General features: G+C 27.6%; 1 protein-coding gene and 1 pseudogene across 5 annotated transcripts in view; one reads left to right on the top strand and one right to left on the bottom strand.

The window, feature by feature from the left end:
* The window catches only part of bru3 (bruno 3), a 350,850-nt gene that overhangs the window by 301,334 nt on the left and 27,616 nt on the right, over positions 1-21,900 (top strand). For all 5 annotated transcript variants that reach the window (XM_071887825.1, XM_071887818.1, XM_071887819.1 and 2 more), the window contains one exon: positions 9,903-9,979. In XM_071887825.1, coding sequence (XP_071743926.1) covers positions 9,903-9,979 — 77 coding nt within the window. The remainder of the gene's footprint in view (positions 1-9,902; positions 9,980-21,900) is intronic.
* On the bottom strand, positions 8,598-9,673 carry LOC139907669 (large ribosomal subunit protein uL15m-like; annotated as a pseudogene).

Genomic DNA, 21,900 nt, shown 5'->3' with positions numbered 1-21,900 from the left:
AATAAAAAAAAAGGTCATAATTAGTATTTCATGGAGAGATGTTAACCCCAAGATGATATACAATTGAAAAAAGAGCATACGCACCAACTTTTTCCCCTTTTCTAATCTACAAAAACTCCATACCTGTTTATATATATTAGTGTTGGGCATTGACATTTTTATAAGGAAAATTTGTATTTTTCTTGTAAAAAATATCAGTAATATTTTTCTCTTAAAAACTACGACCACAAATAGAATAATAATATATAAAAAAATTTCACTTGTTGAGATATCTCGATTTTCTTAGAAAAAAATGCTCCCCAGAGCAGTTTTTTGTTGTATAAACATACATTTGTATACCTATATAATTTGATCCTCCCTCCCTTATTACAAATCCGTGGATATCCTATTTTATTATAATGTATACTACTTCATGTTGTAATGATAGGAATCATGGTGAAAAGTGGATAACTCTGATAGGATTTTTTTTTATCATTTATCGGTCAGTTCTTTTCTTCATCTTTTTCTCAATTATTCTTATCTTTTTCTATTTCCCCTTATATAAACTTGTACAAGTAATAATACTTACATGCTTATCCATATATTTAACTGGTTCTTAAATTGGCTGGTTCTTTCAAATTTTGGACATTGAAGAATGTTTCTTTTGGTAAAAATGAAAAAAAATTGAGATCAAGCCATATTTTTCAATGTTAAGACTAAACATTGTCTGATATCAAAATATTTTCCGATCCAGTATTTTACAAATGATTAGATATATTCCTGCAATCATTTCTTTTTTTTTATTATTGCAATTGGTTTGTTTCGTTTGGTAACAGATGCTTACTCTAAAGATTAGTAATATTGCCAAGGAAAGTGTTAAAAAAAAGAGATATATTTTTTAATTTCGATTCGATATATAAGCCGATGAATAGTTGAAAAGTTGCAATCGCCTATCGAATTTGTAAATTTTACAATTTTATTAAAAAAATAGATCTATTTCTAAGAAAATATTCATTATACGTCAAAATGGAGCAAGTTATAATAAATTACTCATACGGTTTAATAAAAAAAAATTCTAAATTTGTTTATTCCATTTTTTACTATTATTTTTATTAGAAATGACAAATAGATTATTCTGCGAATATCGTGCACTTTTTTTATCCTGCACTCATAACATCAGATCCGATGTTTATCTATAGTGGTTTTCAAACGAATTAAAAGTATCTTTTTCAAAAGTGTAGTAATTTCAATAAAATGGATATGGTTGCTTATTCTCGTCAATATATGAGTAGTATAAATTATACTTACTGGCAAAAGGAAGATATGGGGTAATTATTAGGTTTTTTAATATTTATTTTGAATTTCTGGGACGAATTTCCAGCACAAGGAACGCAATTATACCTTACAGTGTAGTAAGATGTAATAAGGTGTATAGTCAATAGTTATGTATGCAATTTTTAACTTTGTAATACCAAATTTTTCCTAAAAAAAAGTTTAGAATTTAAGTTTAATATAAAAGACAAAAAAAATCTGCAATATATATTTTTTTTATTTAAAAAATAATACTATAAAAACTATTGTTGATTCATTTAAAATCATATCATAGTTTTTTCTATTTTGAAATTTGACGACTATTTTTAGGTAAAAGTTCTATATATCTTATAAAATTTTGAAATTCAGAAGCCCGGTGCAACCTTTAAACATAAATTAATATTGTTTTACTATTGAACAAAAAAACGGAGAAAATAAATTAATTTAGGGGGGGAAGGGGGGAGGGAATTGTATATTATTAAAAGATAGTTTGTCGTTCTAAAATAGTTATTTATTCCAAAATGCTAAATTTTGAAGGAATAACAAATATTTAAAGTTTTTAAAGAATTTTTCTCTGAATAGTTTTTATCTTCATTTTTTTCAACATTTTTAGAACATATCAAAAGAATCGAGCCTTCTTTTCTGTCAATGCAAATACTGTGGACATGTGTACTTACATAATCAAAAATAAATTAGAGAATCGAACGAGAATTTAATATGGAATTAGAAAATAATGCTTTCTTTGTTATCAAATCTCATATATGTATGTAATATGTTATATACTTTGGTAAAACATCCACATATTATGTTAAAGTCGATTAAATATCCATTCTTCCTTTACCTACTCTACTCTATTGATTAATTGCGTTTCATTTGCTATGTACTATGTTTATGTTTTATTCGAGGAATTCATTCCAAAGATTTATTAATGAAACATTGAAATCCACTTTCTCTCTCTCTCCATTGTGTTCTACATAATTATATATATTTATACTTATGTAGAGAAAGAGCTATTGCCACTGTTTAATTGAATTCAATTTTAATTGACTTGTAGGAGTTGGTATAATTGTTAAAATAATGATAGTAATGGCGTCTCATGTTTCAATTAATTCATTGAGTCATATCCTAATACTATTATTATAAGAATCTCACTATGTATATGTAGAGTTGTAGAAAATATAGACCCAATCCAAGTATAAAACTTTTTCTAGTAACAACATAAACAGTTTTATTAGTATTTTAAATGCTATTATCATTATTTACTCAATTCTTGAGGAAAGAACATCTAATTATCAAGAATTTTGTCTCATAATGACGGAGTCTAACACTGATGAATAGTTGGGGAATTTTACGGGAGTAATTGTAAGTTCTTGTTCGGTATAGTTATGGATTGACATCGAAATAATTTCTATCCATGCCCTTGGTAGATATGGAGTGGAATTTGTATTCATTAAACCTTAATCCTAGAATTGTTTCCAGCTAATCTTATAAAACGTCATCAACACTAGGTAAGTTGCTCGACTCCCAAGCATTATTTAAATTCTTAGAGCGAAATTATATTATTTTTTATGAATTTTAGTATTGGCTGAATCCGCTTGTATTTTATTATGGTGATTATTGAAAATATATTTCTATAAATATAAAAATATTTTGTTCAACTCTTTTATAATTTTTACAAATGAACTGATCAAGGGTATTTTTTTTTTTGTCCCAAGCACTGGCTTACGTTCTCTGGACCGTCTGCAAATTCAGCTAATATAAACCTTTTTATGCTGGTTGTTCCCAAAAAAAATTATTACTGTGCATAAATGTAGCCCTCATAGACTCCCTAACTCTTGAGACATAATAGACTGAGCAACTTTTTTTAATAATAAAGCCATATACCTAGCTCTGGTTTGCTATAGAACTCGGTCCAAAAACTGAAGAAAAAAAAACTTTTGTTAATATCTAGTGACATCATTTTTCTAACGACCCAACTTAAATTTAAAGGTAGAGAATAATGCTGTAAGACCAACATTTTTGGTTCAAAATAAGTTTGTACAAAAGTATCGAAGTTCTAAGAAAAGTTGCATTGAACAACCCCAAAATTAAGCATTGGCGCTTATGTCATAACAAAATGTAGACTATCTTCAGCAAAATGTCACGAGAGGCTCACATAACAAATACCAACAAAATTACACAGGCGAGTCTATACGTTTAAAACAAATATATCATCTTACGTCTTTATATATGTACATTTGATTTTCTGTTTGCCACAAAATTAAATTTTATTAAAAGATCAATTTTTTAAAAAGCACAACAAATCTCAAAATTTGAATCTTTACTTTATTTTAAATCTCTTTTTTGCTAATTTAGTGCACTACTTAATGCATAATTAGGTTATAAATATGATAATAATTCATTTTACATTTTTCGGGAAGTTTTTATAATTGAGAATTGAAGTTGAGAATAAGTGAATCAAAGAATTTATGTTTATATAAATTATAGAAAAGTAGTAATTTAAGATTAAGGATCTGTAACACACTCAATTTTAAGGGAGAGGAGAAGGAAAATAATTTTTTTATTGATACAACCAGTACTAGGAATCACCTCAGCATAGATAACGATGGAACAGATACAGTTTTTATATATATTTCAAATATGATTTCCCTCACAACTTCCTTCTCTTCATCTTCTTTTGGTATTATCATACCTTCTATATATATCTTTTTTAACATATTGTCAATTTATTGATAAGATAACTTTCTTTTCCTGAATATCCTTTTGTAATTCAAGGAACGAGTCTGTAAGAAAACAATAAAAATAATGTGAAGAGGAAAGTGAGATAGATTTTTTTTTCTTTATTATAAATTCAACAGTAAATTAAATTATTTAATTTTCATTCGAGTGAATGAGTTCCACAAAGAGGTGACAAAGCTGAAGAATTAATTTATAAGTATTAACTAAATTGAACAAGTACAAGTCATATTGCAAGTTGATAAAGAAAAGTTGCAAGGGATAGCCGATATAACTTATCTCCCAATATGATAAAGCTTTCTTATTTTAAAGTTAAGTGAAGGCCTTTGTTTGTTCAAATTTAGACCCAAAATTTTTTTTGAGTATTGTGAGTCCTTAAAGTTAATTTCGGCATTATTTCTCTTTACTATATTAAAAAAATTACATCTCATTCACCTAAATAAATGTATATTCGTAAATAAAATAAGGTCGAAAAAAAAAATTGATGTTTAGCTGTTGGAGAAATCAAGTACCTATGAATATTACTGAATATATTAACTGATAAACAACTTCTTACCTACATATATAATAAAGACTTCCAACTTTCCTAAAAAAAATTATTATCATAACATAATTATTAGATATAGTTTATCTAAAATTTCAAACGTCAATCTGGATTCTTAAATTTTTTAATCTAAATCTTCAGCAAGATTATAATTATAGTCAAATTAGGTATTTTATATGCCTCTCTTTAAATGATTCAACTATTCACAGATATGATTCTCCCGTGAAAGTTCAAGTTGAATCATTGAAGAACTGGTGGCCATTGAAGTTTTATGGGCATTAAATTCGAGAAAACACGTCTTCATTATGAAGTATTTGAATGCATTTCTTTTTACTGTTCAACAAATTCTACTATTACAACCCCAGTTTTTTACAAGTCGATTTTCATGTCTATAAACCTTTTTTTAAACAAAAAAATCAATTGTTAAAATATAAACATACTTGATTTTAACATAAGAAGTCATTTTGAGTTCAAGTCAAGTCTCTTGTCTTTGATAGTGCAATCAAGTCGAGTCGCAATTCTTCAAAATATGGACTGTAGTCCATATAGAGTCGCAAGTCTCGAGTCCAAGAGCCTATCTCTGTATTCTGGACAAATAGTATCAAAACATCAAAGACATAAGTTGAATTATTCAAACAGGTATTTTTGATAGAGAAAAAACCATTATTTTTTTCATAGTTCAAAAACCTACAAATATGATTATAATTCATAAAAAAAAAAAAAGAAAGGAAGAAAAACAACTTTAAACTTGATTTATCAAAATATTTATTTACATATATAAAATCAAAGTGGATGATTCTTTATATCTAAGGGAAGGGAACATCAAAAATCCTAATACAAGTCATGACGAAGCATAAATATATGTATGTACATATAAAATAATCATAATAACATGAGTCAGAGGGGAAGAGGTTGCCTCCTTATTATGACTATAATAGAAAAGATAAAAAAACTTACACATACATACAACGACAAAAAGAAAACCATTTTCATTATAATCTCTGTTCCCTTGACAGTGTCATGGTTTTTAACAAACATTCATCTACAACAACTTAATTTATATATGTATATATACAGGGTGCATAAAAACGTAAATGCTTTGACTTTATCATCATAGTGCTACTAGTATAAAATAACTTATTAAAAGCAAAAACTAGGTTTTGTTGCACGAAGAGTTGGGGGAAAAATACAAATATTATGTACGTCCGGAACCAAGTCATTGTTAATATTTGGTTAAGTTTGAAAGACTTTAAAGAACATAATGTATATGTATGCTATAAATGCCCAAGTCTATGACAGAAAGAGTAAACTTCAAATCCCTCCCATCCGTCTTTTCAAGCTCTGAAGGATTAATAAATAAGGAATCTTCATAAATGTCTATGGATCATATGGTCAAAGTCTTTTAGGTCTTGAGGGATTTTTTGGAGGGTAAAATTTGAAAAGAAAGCCACAATAATAAATAAAATCGGAAACATTTGATACTGTGTAAAAATTGCACTCCAGAATATTATAATCAAAAATTTGCCATCTTCGTAAAATTGTCTGCAATTATACTACATTTAATTACAGTGATTCATCTATCAATTCTGCTATCTATGTTCAATTGTACCTATAGATGAAAAAACTATCGAGGGGGCCTGGATGGATCTGTTTCATCTGTTGGTAGATAGGATAGATCGTTTATTAAATCACTACATACATACAATGTTTGCGGGCAATTTTACACAGATAAAATATTCCAGAGGGTAATGTTCTACAGATTGCAACTTTCAGATGACAATATTCCAGAGGGCAATGTCCTAGAACCATTTCATCCACAATAAAAATTATAATATTTTTAATTTGATTTCAAAGAGATGTTGGGTCACTTTTTAAGCACTCTGTATATATTTCACAAGTTATTTATAATTTAAATTTTGTATAGGGATATAGTGAAAAAAAATCATTTATGAACTTGCTCAAAAATAACTTTCTTTTTGTTATTGCAGTATTACTACTGCCTGAGGGTTTCTTCCCCTTCCCCCTCTTCATTTTGAAGGGGGTTAGGAATTGTGATAAAGTATTTATCACAATTCTTATATCATTTCCACTCTCCCTATTTCTATTTTATTTCTTGTTCTCTTGTTGCATCTTTCCCGAACAAGAGAAAAAGTTTTTTTTGATTCCCTTCTTTTTCTATATATAATATAATACTTTCTTTATTTCAAAATTAAGACGAAAAGTTATTTAGCTCTCATTATATATATTAGTATAAGGGATTCATCATCTTAGTTGTTTTCTTCGTCTTCATGATGATGTTGATGAAGGAGGAGAGGGGGCGCGGGGGGAAGCATACATACACTATACGAAAAAGCAGGAGAGGGGGGCTCTTCTTCTACGGTAGAATGAACTTTGACGCTCGTTTTCTTTCTATTTATAATATATGTACAACAACCATTTCATCTAAGAAAACCCTCTTCTGGGTTAACAATTGAATAACAATGTAGCAATGGTACCATTTTTGATAGCATCTGTTGTACCCCGCATTGTGCAGAGTTATTAGACATCGACAAATAGACAAACTGTGCTTAATACTATAGATTCGCTATAGTACCTCCTTATTTAAATATTTTATCCTCAAGAATTACACAAATAATGTTAACAGCTTGGGAAAACAAATACATTACTAAAGTTGCTAACAAAAAAACAGGCAGACTAAAATATGTTAAGAATTTACAACCTTAAATATGTGTATTCCTCTTTTCTTTTTTGTATGACACACTGAGCTTTAACTACACATGCACGATGCTACACCTCATAAAATGTCAAACTAATTATTATACGGTCTGAGCCAACGCTACACGCGCACCTAGTTAATAATGAGTCATTCACAAAAAATGACAGACAAACTTTGTTTCATGAATATAGATGTGAATACGAAGTCTTGTCATATTTTTGAAGCTAAAGTCTTTTTAATTAACCTAAATCAGTTTATACAGCCACAGCGTAAAGTGTAACATTTTTTGCAAAATGTCATGTTTATTTGTTCCAACATGTAGCCAGGCATATCGGAATTTATTATTTTAATCTTATGCATACTTGATATTGTAACTATATTTATCTTAACAGCAGACTCAAAGATAGTTCTTTTGTTGGCATGCATAGTATTGAAACTTTGTTTCAAAAAATTTTGATACCAGGAAATAATAGCCATCATTGATGTATGTATTTACTATTATTTGTTAAAGATACATGTAGAATGTTGATTAAATTTTTTTTAAATTTTATAATGTATGAGGGAAATTAGCATTGCTCAAAAAACAAGAAGAATCATTTTTTATACCAGCAGACCGAGAGACTAGCTAAACTACCGTCAATCTATTGTTAATGTGATGGGATGGTACCTATATGTAATCTCTGTTAAAGAAGCATACAATGTTATTATTATACATTTTATGAAATATTACAATTTATATATATTTTTTCCCCTTTGCATGATTTAAAATATTTATATATAACTACACGGGAAAAATTGAAGCTTACAGGATTAAAAAAAATAATAAAAAGCCTGGTAAAAATTGATTTTTACACACATATGCTTTTTCTGTTTGAGTTGCTTTTTACTATTATATTAGTGATGTATTGAATAATTTCATTTGCTTCCTTAAAGTTTTTGCATTTTATAAATTCATATTTCTATGTTCGTTGATCCTAAAAGAAATTTAATATTTATAAAAAATATATCTATTTAAGAATATCTTGCATTTATATTAGTGATGCAACGTGTATTTGTATTTTTGCTTACAAAATATTTCATACATACTAGAAGGATTTTTCTCAAAATTTAATATGAAAAACATTGGAATTCCTTCAATAAATTATCATCCATTTCTATCAACAAAATAATATTCTTATTATTATTCGTTTTTTTAATTATATAAGTAATTAAACTATATTTTAAATAGTACAAGGAATAAATTTGTAGAGGTAAAAAAATAACAATTTTGCTATAATAATTAATCAATGTTTGATTTTTTTAAATACAGCTCTACAATTGATAGTAATCGAGCAAATCTGTATCAAGGGATTTATAGATAACTTTTTCCTTAAGGTTAACTACCCATCCGGTTGGAGTCCATAGATCACTTGTCTTGTATCCTTATGTACTTTTAAGTAGTTCTCTGAAATATCTGGAAGAATATATCTATATTTTTTCGACAAAAAAAGTCGTTTATGAGCCACTTCCGTGGGATAAACTCTATTTTTAGGATCTTTGTAATATTGAATGTGCAGGTGGAAACTTTCATCTTGAAATAGGTTCACCATACTGAAAAAAATTTGGTGGGATTAATGAGGGCTTCAACATAGAAAATATCATATTAAGCTATGGTGATGGTTCCTCCTAAGCGCTACACAGCAGAAATGACTTCTTCAGAAGCATGATTCACTAAGATATTAACTTTAGCGTCAATGGCATCCACTCATTCGGATTTGAGTCACTCAAAAATAGTGGTCATCATATTAGATGGGAAATACCTGAGGGTTTCCAAAGAGATACAAAATCAATGCCTCACTCTGGATTCATGCAACTCGGATCGATCTTGAGCTCTAGCATGTGGAGGAAGAGAGGAGGATATTGGTGCTTGGAATGCCAGCCGTATTTCTAGGGACGCTCTCGTGAATAACAGATATGAAAAGGGATACAAAATAATATTATCAACCGTTTGGATGCGTTGCAAACTACGCATAAAATAGCAAAAAGAATTTGCCCTACAAAGAAATGACAGATACTATTTGAAAGGCCACATCGGTGCCAAAATAAATCTCTTAAGTCAAATGAAGGTTCAAAACTATAGCTAAAATTATTGGCATCTTAATTAATCAGAAGAATTTGAATAGAAAGTATTTAATTGATTCAAATATATCTATGAAATATTAGGGTTTATGTATATATACGAGTAAAGTAAAAAATATGTAATTGAATTTTTAAATATTCAAAACATCATAATATTATATTTAAAAAAACTATATATCTATAGTAGAAAGATCTGCTATTTTGTAGAAAAAGTATGTAAACAAATGGTCTACTAATCTATTTAATAACATGATATAAGCAACAATCATTGAGGCTTATATTCTATTCCTGGAAATATTATTTTCATGTCTAATAATGACATTTTGTTTAATGTATAATTGTTTTTACACTATAATAAACAAAATTGAATTTTTATCTGAAATTTAAAAAAGAAAACAGTTTTTATTGCTTTTGCATTTCATTATTAAATAAAATATGCATAGATCTTTTTGTATATTGCTTCTATCTAATAATTTGTTCTGTTTTTATTATTTAAAGGTTGTGCTTTCGTCAAATTTGGAGGTCCCCATCAAGAAGCAGCCATTGAAACTCTACAGGGACATCAAACGATGCCAGTGAGTAAAGAATAACATTGAAATAAATATTACATATATATATAAAGAACAAATTTAAAAAGCTGTAAAGAAAGAAAAAACAAATTTGCAAAAAAGAAAAGATTTATTCTTTCATATCTATCAATATTTACAAATTTTTGTTAGAATTAAAAGATACAATATAATTACATACAAACTCAAAATATCAAGAAGTGTGAACTGGCAAATTGATTACATAATTAGAAAAATTAATATTGAACTAAACTATTAATACATCAAGAAAAAAAACTGTCTGTTCATTTCAAATTGGCACTTTTTATATTTGATTTGTCATCACATAAGCAAGCTAGAATAGATTCTCGATAATTTGTTATTATTTCATTCATTATCGTCAAAAACTTACTATTAATTTATTATAAATTGATACGTTTAATTAAAAAAGGTCATAGGAAGCCATATTAAACCATATAAATCAATTAAATGTATCTAAGTTATAACTAACATTCTTGAATATTACAACGCATCACATAAATTTGAATGCAACTTATAATTAACACAAATGGGTCTATGAAATAATGGGCTGTCTGTATAAATGATGTATACATAATTATACATTTCTGGTTTTTTCTTGATTTTTGTTTGGAATAGTTTTTTTGTTACCTGACGACATATCTATATTCTTTACTTATTTCTATTTCGAAAATAATCAATTTGTCTAAATAAAGGTTTCCAAATTATAATTTGGAACCTAAAATTCAATTTTTGAAGGAAAACAAAATATAATTTATTTTGATTTTCAAGGCAGCCAAAAAAAAATTCTGTTTTTTTGCCATTCATTTTGCAAATAAATGCTTAGTTTGCATACATTGAAATATTTAAGACTGTTTTTATGTTATTTCACCTCATTTGTATGAGATATCATTTTTTCTTGTTTTCCTATTTTTAATACTGGCCTGCCGCTATGTTGAAATGTCTATAGAAAGTAGGAGTACTTTAATGGATCCAAACAATTTTATTTCTTCTATCTTTAAATACTAAAAAAAATGTACAAAAATTGTCCCTCCCAAAAACATAAAAAGGACTACAAATCCATTCATTGATATACTACATCTTCTTAACGTTTTATTACTTTTTTTTCATTCTTGTGAGTATAGAAGGAGTAATTCCTTTTCATCCCATATATATATATAGTTTCATATTGCATTAAATTATGAAATTTATTTCAAAAGAAAATAGTTTTACTTATGTTATATATATATAGGGAAGAAAGTCTTACTTTTTTTTTTTTTTTTTGAAATATATATATATATTGATCGATTTTTCTGATCATCAATAGAATTACAAAATACTTGTAGAGGAGAGAGAGTAAATAGCTACCTTTTTTCTATGTCCCTGTAGAGAGAGACGCTAGGGAAAATAAAAACGGGAAAAAATGAATATTAGAATTACTTTTCAAAGTGTAATAAAAAAAGTTAAGGAAGGGTTGAACAGAAAACGTAAAATAAAGGTTTGGAATCGCCTTACGATGATGTTTTTTTATTGATTCCATTATATACTTTAGACTGTCCTGTTTTCAAGTTCATATATTTATTATTTCTAAACAAATACCATACAAAACTGACTTTGCCAAAGTTTGAAGCCACTAAACTCAATTTTAAAACTAGTATATGTAGTTTTATACCGTTGTTTTTATCTAGTACTGAAGACTGTAGTTCCAGCCTACTATTTAGATCTTAAAAACAAAAATTGATCATTCGTGGCGTCATTGAGATATATCTTCCATATGAATTTATATAATTAAGTTATATAAAGACCTCTCTTTAACTGAATTAGACAGAAAAAGTAAAAACAGACTTTAAAAAATTGAGTTTTTGTGTCAAAATTGGCCATAATATGTCACAACTTTCCAAATAATGCTATAATTTAAATATTGTATTTATTTTTTTTAAAGTTAATAGTTTGTCCATAAAGATAAAATATCTTTGATTTACCAAGATATTTTTACTTCAGCTTGGATTACATTTTGATAAAACAGGGAATTAGCTATATTAATATTTAGCTAATCGTATACTTTTTAAATAGCTTAAGACTATTAGTACAATATTTTTAAATAATAAACCAAATGCTAATATATATACAGACTATAACTAACTTTTTACCCAGAAGCCCATATTTGGGACTGTATAAAAGAAATATGGGCATTCTCAATCCAAATACAAAAATCTGTACAAAAAAAGGACAGAAGAGGTCTTAAACTGAATCAAAGTCCCCAGAAGAAAAAGTCTATGTCGAAAAAAAAAATATTTATCCAAAAAAGAACAGTCTAATGTACATTATCGTTAAAGATACTTAACATCCAATTTTTATTATTTCGTTTTGCTATTTGCTGACTCAGGTACTATAACAAAATATATTTATATATACGCATTGTTATTGCCTTTACATTTTTTGTCGATCGAATTATCAATTTAGACGAAGGGGTATCTCATACCAAATGATTATTAGAAAATGTATTAGGGAAGGGATACACTACCCTATGATCATTCTTTGTTATTGTTCTGTGTTGTTGATGACAAGAAGTCATGCTGTACATAATATGTGGCTTGACAACACAAAAGTAAGCTCGAAGGTTTTTTTTCAAAATTGATTCTGGAATATATGTATATTTGTATTCCTTGAGGAAATATTGTCAATTTCTAATACTTAAAATAGCAAAAGCTCATCATCACAATGAAAGAATATCACAGTGGTAGGTTTTAATTTAATGGCTATATGATCAAATTCAAATTAGTTATCACATGTTGGTAAAATATAAGTAGTATTCTTGGATATATCAACTAATTAAGGTGAAATGTCAATACAAAAAACAAATTAAAATGGATTTTCTCAAATTCGAGTTTGGAGTTTTCCTATGAAAGTTTTTTGAGTAATACTTTGAAAATACTAAAAATTTAATTTAATCCAGCAATAGTTGACCAAAATATGGTTTTAATATATTTTGTCGAATTTACTTATTACAGGACTGAATAAACATCTGTCATTTTCTTTTCTTTTGTTGTAAATTGTTTATATGTTATATTACCAAAAATGTATATTACTATAAACGTCAATATACTAGGTTGTTTTTTTTTTTGTTCATTTAATATATTTTGAGTTATGAATTTTGATGTATTGAATATGAAACAAAAATCGTTTTAGATCTTTTGACAAAATCATAATATATATTTTGTATATACATGTAAGAATTTATGCAAATTTAAATCAATCATTATGATTTTTATGTTTATATTTAAAGATTTGATTCATATGTCAAATCCATTGGATTTTCATGGATTGAATTATTCATTTTCAAATCTGGCGTTGAGCATATTAGTGAAAGTCACTCCCTCGATGAAGGGATGTTGACAACCTAAAGTCGTTTCCTTATACCTTACAAAGGATAAAATACTACGGATTTATTTTTTTAAATAATATTTGGAAAAAATAAGGAATAAAATATAGAATGAATTATTTTTTTAGTAGAAAGCTCAGAAAATTTAGAACATATAAGAGTCAATGAACTGCTTCCTTATTTATACTCTTTTTCCAGCTAAAATATTTTTTAAGAATTTGAAAAGGTAACAAGTAAATAATATAGATGCCAAGCTAGTTTTAAAATAGGGGACGTATTATACGTGATCTAACTCAGATAATTTAGTATTTATATTTTTGAAACGGTTGTTTCAAAAATTTTGAGTAGTTTGAATACAAATTGGGATGGGTTTTCTGTTAGACTAATCCTTAAGCTGGATTTAGATAGAAAGATTAATATATATTGAATAGACTACGTTTGTCCAAGTCTGAGCCTTGGTGTTCGGCCACATAAAAGGTAATCAGAGTTGTTCAATAAAAATGAGGTAACAAAAATTTATACCTTTTGAAGCATAGACATTTAAGTCAACTCCCTTTTTTTGTTGATAAGTGACAACATTTCTTTATTTAATAGTAGCAGTGAAATATTATAGATTGTTTAACAAGATCAACATATCACCATATGTAGAAATACAAAAAGTGGACAGCTTTTATTGTTGATTTACTTTGGTGTTCCAAATATTATATTGAAAAGGTGGTTTTTGTTCCACCTCTTACCTATTAGTATCGAGCTTAAGAACTTGTTATCTTTTTTTTTATGTACACATAGTTAGAGACATAAATAAATAACCTTACATACATATAGTACCTAGTTGGTATATGTAAATATATGTATCTATGTATATAAGGCGTCCCTCGAAAAAGTACCAAGAGAAGTATTATCCTACCTACCTATATGCTAACATATTTTTCCCTTCAAGAAAAATACAAAAATAATAAGAAACAACCTAATCTCTGCGGTATGGAAATATAACAATAATATGCTATAAAAATCTACGTCTAAAATAGTGTATATTTGTATATCTTTAAAACGGGGTTGTGTTTGTTATTGTAATGTTCTTATATATTATATTATTTATAATGTATTCTCTATCCCCCTATTCTTGAAGAGAGAAAAATATGGCGTAAACAATAACTCAAAGTCTGTACTATTTTTAAACGAATTTTTTATTAAGGAAATTATTTTTAAATGTTTTCAATAAAGTATTTTTTTTAAATTACACCTTTAATAAAGGGGTTAGATTCTTGTCAAAATCATCGAATTTGATTTTTTTAGAATTTTCACATATTAGTGGTCTGTAGTGACTAACCTTCCTATTAGTGTTGGATTTGAGTCAAATTTTTGAATTTTTAAGGATTCATATATTATGAAATATAGTTTGTCCTTTTTAATACAACATTAACTCTTCTTTTAATATAAAAGTCTAGCATCTGTAATAATGAAACCTTCGTTATGTGTTGGATTCGAGTCAAAATTACCGAGTTTGGTCGATTTTGAGAATTTCTATATAATAGGTTAGCGAAAAATTAATTTCATATTTTTCCCTTTAAGCAATGCTTTATAAGAAGTGTTAAAATCGTCCAATTTAAGCTAAATATACCCATTATGTTCTATAACTTGTTACGAACAAGAATCCAACTTCATAATGCCCTTCTCCTAGAATCCTTTGTCACTATTGGCAAAAAACTTAGACAACCAATTTTCACAAGCCTCTATTAAAGCCAAATTTGTACGCATTGGCCGAAGACAGGAACAGGTGGTAGTCATATGATGTTATAGCCGGAGCTCCTGGAGCTTCTGGGGCGTCATCAAAGATGTGTGAGGCCTGATGATGTCTTTACGAAACACAATTTATCTCCTATTCACCAATACTGCCGCTTCTGTTCGATATCCTACTTAAAACCGTAGAGGGCAGAAGTGAGTGTTTAGCCATGGGGGAGCAGATAATTCTGGATTACTAACTACTATTCCCACCAAACACATAGCCACGCCTTTCTGGGAGTCAATTCTGGCTTGGCCACGGTTGGACCGCTTTATTGGATATCAACCACTATTTCTGTCGCTTGACATTGACATAAGTGATCCAGTACCTAATAATAAACAAGATATACCGAGTTGAACAAAAAATACCATAAAGAAGAAAAGCGAGATTACTTTATTCCCAACTTAATATTATGCAATATGGTTGATCTTTTTTAATACTAGATAGAATCTTTTTAAAAAAGAAAGGCTAGCGTATGTAGTAATTTGAACCTTTGGTCCGTGTTGGATTTAACTAAATGAGATCAAAGTTCCGTAAATTTCGAGTTTTGAGAATTTATTCACCACATGCAATGTTGTTTCTCTTTTTTCCTACAATCTGAAATATTTTTTTTAATAAGGAAGGAGCGTTTGTAATGATTGTTTACTTTCCTTTTGAGTGAAACAAGTTATTAAACAAATAGTTTTTCAGATAATTCGATTTGTGATTATAATTCTTATTATTAAGTCGAATTTTCTAACAAATATATTTGTATACAATATATAGGACAAGCTGAAATATTTTCCGAAAAACTATCCACATTAGTAAACTGGATTTAATGTCAAAAATAAAAAACTTAGTTTCATGACCAATGAATAATTGATGGGTTGGAAACAATTTCTGAATTTTTGTAGATATTTTTTTGTCATCTCCGTCATTAATTGATAGCAATATACTCAAGCAAATGGTGGGCAATATGTCTTCAACTCATTATGAGCAGTGCTAGCAAGAGTTAATTAGTTTGGATAACCAAAATTTGTATCGGTATCGGCAAAAGTTATAAGCCATTTTGATATTTGCTCCGATATTTTATATTATTCTAATCAGAAATAAAGATAGAATTGAAGAAACATTCTTGTGTAATTTTTGTAGGGAAAGTAAAAAAGTGTGTGTTCAAAGTTTGCCCCCAAAAAAAAAAAACCGCAGCTAGTGATGCAATTAGGTAAAATATCAGATTGATTCATTACCTGTCTTATCAAGTTTTGTTATTTTTTTTCATAAAAATTGATCTTTCTTTTTAAAGGTGATCTTAATAACATTATAAAATGGCTGAAGTCGCTTTATATAAATAAAATATATTTTATTCAAACAAATGCTTCAGGGATATGAGTGATATTTTTTGATGATATCGAATTTGAAAATATTTATATATGAGCCTATGTCTAATGTATAATTATATCAGACTGGCCAACATAACTAGGTATGTATATACAACTTGCCTTCCTTCCCCTTCCTATATATACTGGTACCTCCGGCATTTCTTTTCGTTATTATAATGGTTTTACTACTTCAATAATAGTTTTGATTACTTCTTGACCATTTTCAATTTCCTTTCTTTTTGCCAAGAGGAAACTCTCCTTTTTTTTTTGGTGTGTGTGCGTGGAAGAGGGATAAAAATAACCTCTATAAATAATTTGATTTTTTGTTTATATTGTATTTTTAATATAAAACATCTTATAATAATATTTTAGTAATTTTGTTGGTCATTTATCTTCATCAAGAAAATATTTGCGTAGCACGAAATGCACAAAAAAATACAAATCAATGGAGCAAAAAGTTGCAAATTATATATTTTTTAGTATATGTAAATAAATGGTGCTACAGCATAAAACTGATCCTACAAATTTTATGTTTAAGCTGTTTTAATAAACATACAATAATATGACTAGTTCAGCATTAAATAATAAATTTAAATTTATGCAAAAAAGCTATCAAATATGCGAATTACTATAGATTTCTATATCTATTAAAGTAATAAATAAACACAACGAATAAAAACATATACAGAGTGGGGTAGGATGTTTTTCACTTAAGTTTTATTTGATTCAATCATTATCTGAGAGCTGAAAGAAATAAATAATATAATCAGCTTTAGAAATTGTTGTTTTTTCCAACCAAAAAATTTAGACTTTTTTTAAATCAAACAAAAAGAGCATATACGTCGAATAAAAACCCACTGAGTGTCTAATCATATCGAGTTAAATTTTTTCAAGTAAAATTATATTCAATATGAATTAGCTCCTAAACTGTCAAAATGACAGATTGATTGCAAGAAAATCCAAAAAGTTAAGTATACCTTGGCATAAAAATTTTCTTGAATTTTGCAATCTGTTACCTTAAAGGAAAAGAATCGATTTTTCATTCTTTTATGATGAAAATAAATTTCTTTTAATTTAAACGTTTTTTTCAGTCACACAAAGTGTTAAAAAGAATAAAATCCTCATATAAATTAACAATAATTCGTTGAAGAAATAAAAACGTAATACACCCTTAATTGGGAGAAAAAATATTTTAGTTCGCTTCTGTATAGACGGAGCACATACATTCATCCTGCGAATATTTTAATATTCGCTGAGATACATTATCTAAGTGGAATCATTCTATAGCAACTTCAATTTCCAAATAAATAAATCCAAAACTAATAACGTTTTCATAACATGTTGTTGTACAAGATGTTGAGATGAAAGAATAAAAGAGCCAATTAAAAAATCAAATTATTAAAGATGTGAAAAGCGTCAATATCTATACTTATGTAAATTTAAAAAACAGCTTATTTTAGTAATGTGCAAGATATTAATTATTTTAAAAATAACTTCCCCCTATTTTTAAGATTTCAAGCAAAGTAACAAGCAAAGAACCAGAGTTAGTTTGCTCAAAAAAATAAAAATTTGTTTTAATAATTAAAAAAATAATTTTCATTTCTACTTCATCTCCTCATTGTCTTAAAAAAACTTTTTTACAAAGTTATATTTCGTTAAGTAATAGCTGACAAAATTACCTCTGTAAAGAACATAATAATTTTTTGTTATATCTGTTAATAATCTCTTAGAGCTACTATATTTTTTAGTGACATTTTGCACTCAACAAAAATTTGACAATATTCACATCTTTAGTAATAATGCAATAAGTAAATGCAAGGGGAGAGTCATTTAATATACAATTTGGTGAACAAAAGCTTAATATGTTTGAATAATAAAAATGTTTATTTGGTTATTTTCTAGCTGCTCCTTAGTTTATTCTTTATTTAATTTTGTTTTGTTTTGATAGTGACTCAATCTTCATCTTTTTTTTTTTTTTTTTTTGTAAAACCCACAAGTGTTCAATAAGCCAAGTATATAATATATATGATTATTTTTCAAAACGAATATGATGAGCCGGAATTACGTTTCTCTTTCAAAATAACCTGAGGATTAATTCCATTTCATCTTTCACGTTCTTTTACATATATATTACGTTTCCACTCTCTTTACATACAAACACACATACATGTATGTTAAATGATCCTTAAAAAAAAATCCCATTGAAAAAGAGTACTTATAAGGTCTCAAAATGTATTTTCAATAATGATAATTTGTATTACAAAATCTGAGCATGATAAAAAAGTAGCAGAATCTCCATAAAGTTTCCATATTTACTGATTTTTTGAATAAGTCTGCCATATTTCCTATTAAATAAACAAAATACGTAAAGGTAAAGCCCTTACAGAGTGGGCGGGTAAATTGGAAAACATTTAAAGGCTTATAACAAACAAATTAGACGGGGTAGAACCATAATTTTGACATTGAAATAAATATTTTATATGACGACTTTATCTTTAAAAAATATATAACAATTTACTTTCAGAAAAGCATAGCAAATTATAATTTTTTTTTCCCTGTAAAGCACTTTTCGACATTTACCATCAATGATGAGAGTTATTTCTTAAATATACATATCATTAAATATTTTAGAATAATTATTTTGCACCCTTAAGAATTTTCAATTTTTAATAAATTCAAAATTCCAAAATATTTTCAATGTGAATTTTAGTGTATTTGGAGTTAAAAAAAACCCACTCATAATATATGCTGCACAAGACTTTGTGTACTCTGTCTTACCAACAATATTGTTATTTTTCTCACTACCATTTTGGTATGTATTTGATTTAAGCTCATACAAACATACTACATATATGTTTGTAAAAGTGGTGGTTGTATGTCGAGCTCTCTTTATAATCGATCAATCAATGTAAACCAACCACTTATGTAATAATCTCTATTCTTCATACAATCTGTTGCCCATTGGGACTCACTCACTATATTTTATATGTAGTATTAACTCAATATGATTAAGGGATATACAGGGTGTGCCATATAAATCTCTACACACATTAAAGCCTTCCAGATCCTTAAGCAATAATTATAACATCCTTGATTTGCATACCCTGATTGATTATCCAGTTTCATAAAGTAAATAGAAAGAAATGACACGGATGGAGCAAGCCAAAAGAAATGCTTAAATTGAATTCCAGCTTACAGATCCCAACTCCTATAATATCTCAAAAGAATTTAAACTGTTGCCAATGCTTATGGTAGTAGAATAAAGGTCATTAGGGTGCAACATAAGACAGGAAAGGACAGATCCCCCCGTTTTTGGCAGTCCTAAAAATGGTCATCATTGCTCACCCAAATCTAAAACCTCGTTGATTTTTTTTCAGTAAACAAGGATAATTGTGCACTAACTTTAAAGCCGTCCAGATCCTTAACCTGTAATAATTTTGGATTTGTAATAATCAAGAGGTTACGTAGGTTGCAAAGAGGTTACAGATTATAATTATTATGCCAAAAATGAATAAAAAACGAAGATGGAGTAAGCCAAAAGAATTGAATATTCGAAATTCCTAGCACGGGTAGACATTACCACACTCCTAAAATATCCCAGAAAAACTGTTAATGACATTTCTAAGCTTTTGACGAGTGGGGAACACTGAGCTGTGGAGCATAAGCCAAGGAAAGACATACACCGCTACTTTTATGGCTGGAATAAAAACGTCCATCAATGCCAACCTGTGCTCATCCCTGCAAAAAATAAGAATTGACAAGTCCTCGTGCTAATATCAAGTTTTTAAAAGTCTGCAATTGTCAAGGAAATACACAGTTTTATTTTATGAACGTCGCCTCAGGTTGAAAATCTTTCACCCTTCATGTAGAAGTGGTTGTAAAAGAAGATAAAGAACATTATGAATAAGTTTGTAATTCAATGTTAATTGCTTCTGAAATTATAGTGTTTTTTATTTACGAAGTTATTTTTTTTTTCTGGAAGGTTTTAACGTTTTAAGGAGATGTATGAACAACACCCTACATATAATATATAATCCATCATGGTTGCCACTTGGTCACACAATAAAAAACAACAACTCAATTGACAATCGCTTAAAAAGCAAGAACGATTATAATAATACCTTTCTAATAGAACATGTGTCTCCAATTTTTATATAATATGGATAAAATGGATTTATGGAGATCAATTGATTATCTTTTGGACACAAAAGAGATTTAGGGTCTATAATTTTTTATTTTCTTACGCTACAGATGGGTGTTTTATTTTATGTACTTAAGTCATATATATTTTTAAAATGTTGTTTAATTAATCGTTATTTAGAGTTATGTAATTAATTGCAATGGATTTAAGAGGAAGGGCCCCAAAAAAATCTTAATTAAAAGGATTTGCTTTATCCTATTCTATATACACAGGGCTACAGAGGAGAAGTTTTTCCCGTTCATTCTCGTCTATCTTGACTTTCTTTAAGAAAAAAGAATAATATTAGGAACTATATATAAATAGAAGAAGAACAGGGGGAAAAATAATCCTTATTTTCAATTCTCCCTTGAGTCACATTTTGAAAATAAAAATAACACACAAACTATTTTGTATTTACCCTCTAAAATAACCTCAAACACATATAATAATACATCTAATTTGATGTAAGAAAACGTGAAAAATGAAATACACATATGTGGTGCGTCAACACAAAATAATCTTGAACAAAAATCAAGAAAAGGACAAAAGCCCAATTCATTTTTTTTACTTCATATATAGACAGTCCATTATTTCATAGAAATGTTTTATTCAATTATGGGCTTTTTATTCTAATTTGTGGGATTAGTTAAGATTCCTCAGAATAATTATAAATATAATTTTGAATTTTTATTTGATTTGATACACATATATTGGTCTCGTATTGCCTTTCAAATAAAGCCTATCAGTTTATAGTTTATGATCATAAATTTTGGCTACTTCAAAGTCAATTTGCAGAACTTCCCAATGGTTAATAAGAATAACTTTTGATCGAAATGGACAACAATTTGTCAAATAATACAAAAATAATAGACACTTTCTTAATATTTTTTTTTGTTTTCACAGACCACATATACAAAAAAAAATATCTATTTTATATGAAAACTAGTCAAAGAACATTTTTACTCATATATTCAAGTATATATAATATTATATATGATTAAGGAAGATACAATATAAAACTTTATTTCATTGTCCAATGTTTTAGGGAACTTTTGATGGGCTAAATTAAGTTTTTAAATCTACATGTGTATTTTCTAAATATAAATAGGCATCCATATTAGTATTTTTTTTTTTTTTCCTTTCAAATAAAATGGATTTGTGATAAAATTATAATTGTTATAGATTTTGAGATTTCATAGTTTTTTTTTTTTTTTTTTGTTAATTCAGGAA

This window comes from Lepeophtheirus salmonis, chromosome 1 (assembly GCF_016086655.4).
Source record: "Lepeophtheirus salmonis chromosome 1, UVic_Lsal_1.4, whole genome shotgun sequence".
In the NCBI taxonomy this organism is placed as follows: Eukaryota; Metazoa; Arthropoda; class Copepoda; order Siphonostomatoida; family Caligidae; genus Lepeophtheirus; species Lepeophtheirus salmonis.
This window is presented reverse-complemented; position numbering and strand designations above follow the sequence as displayed.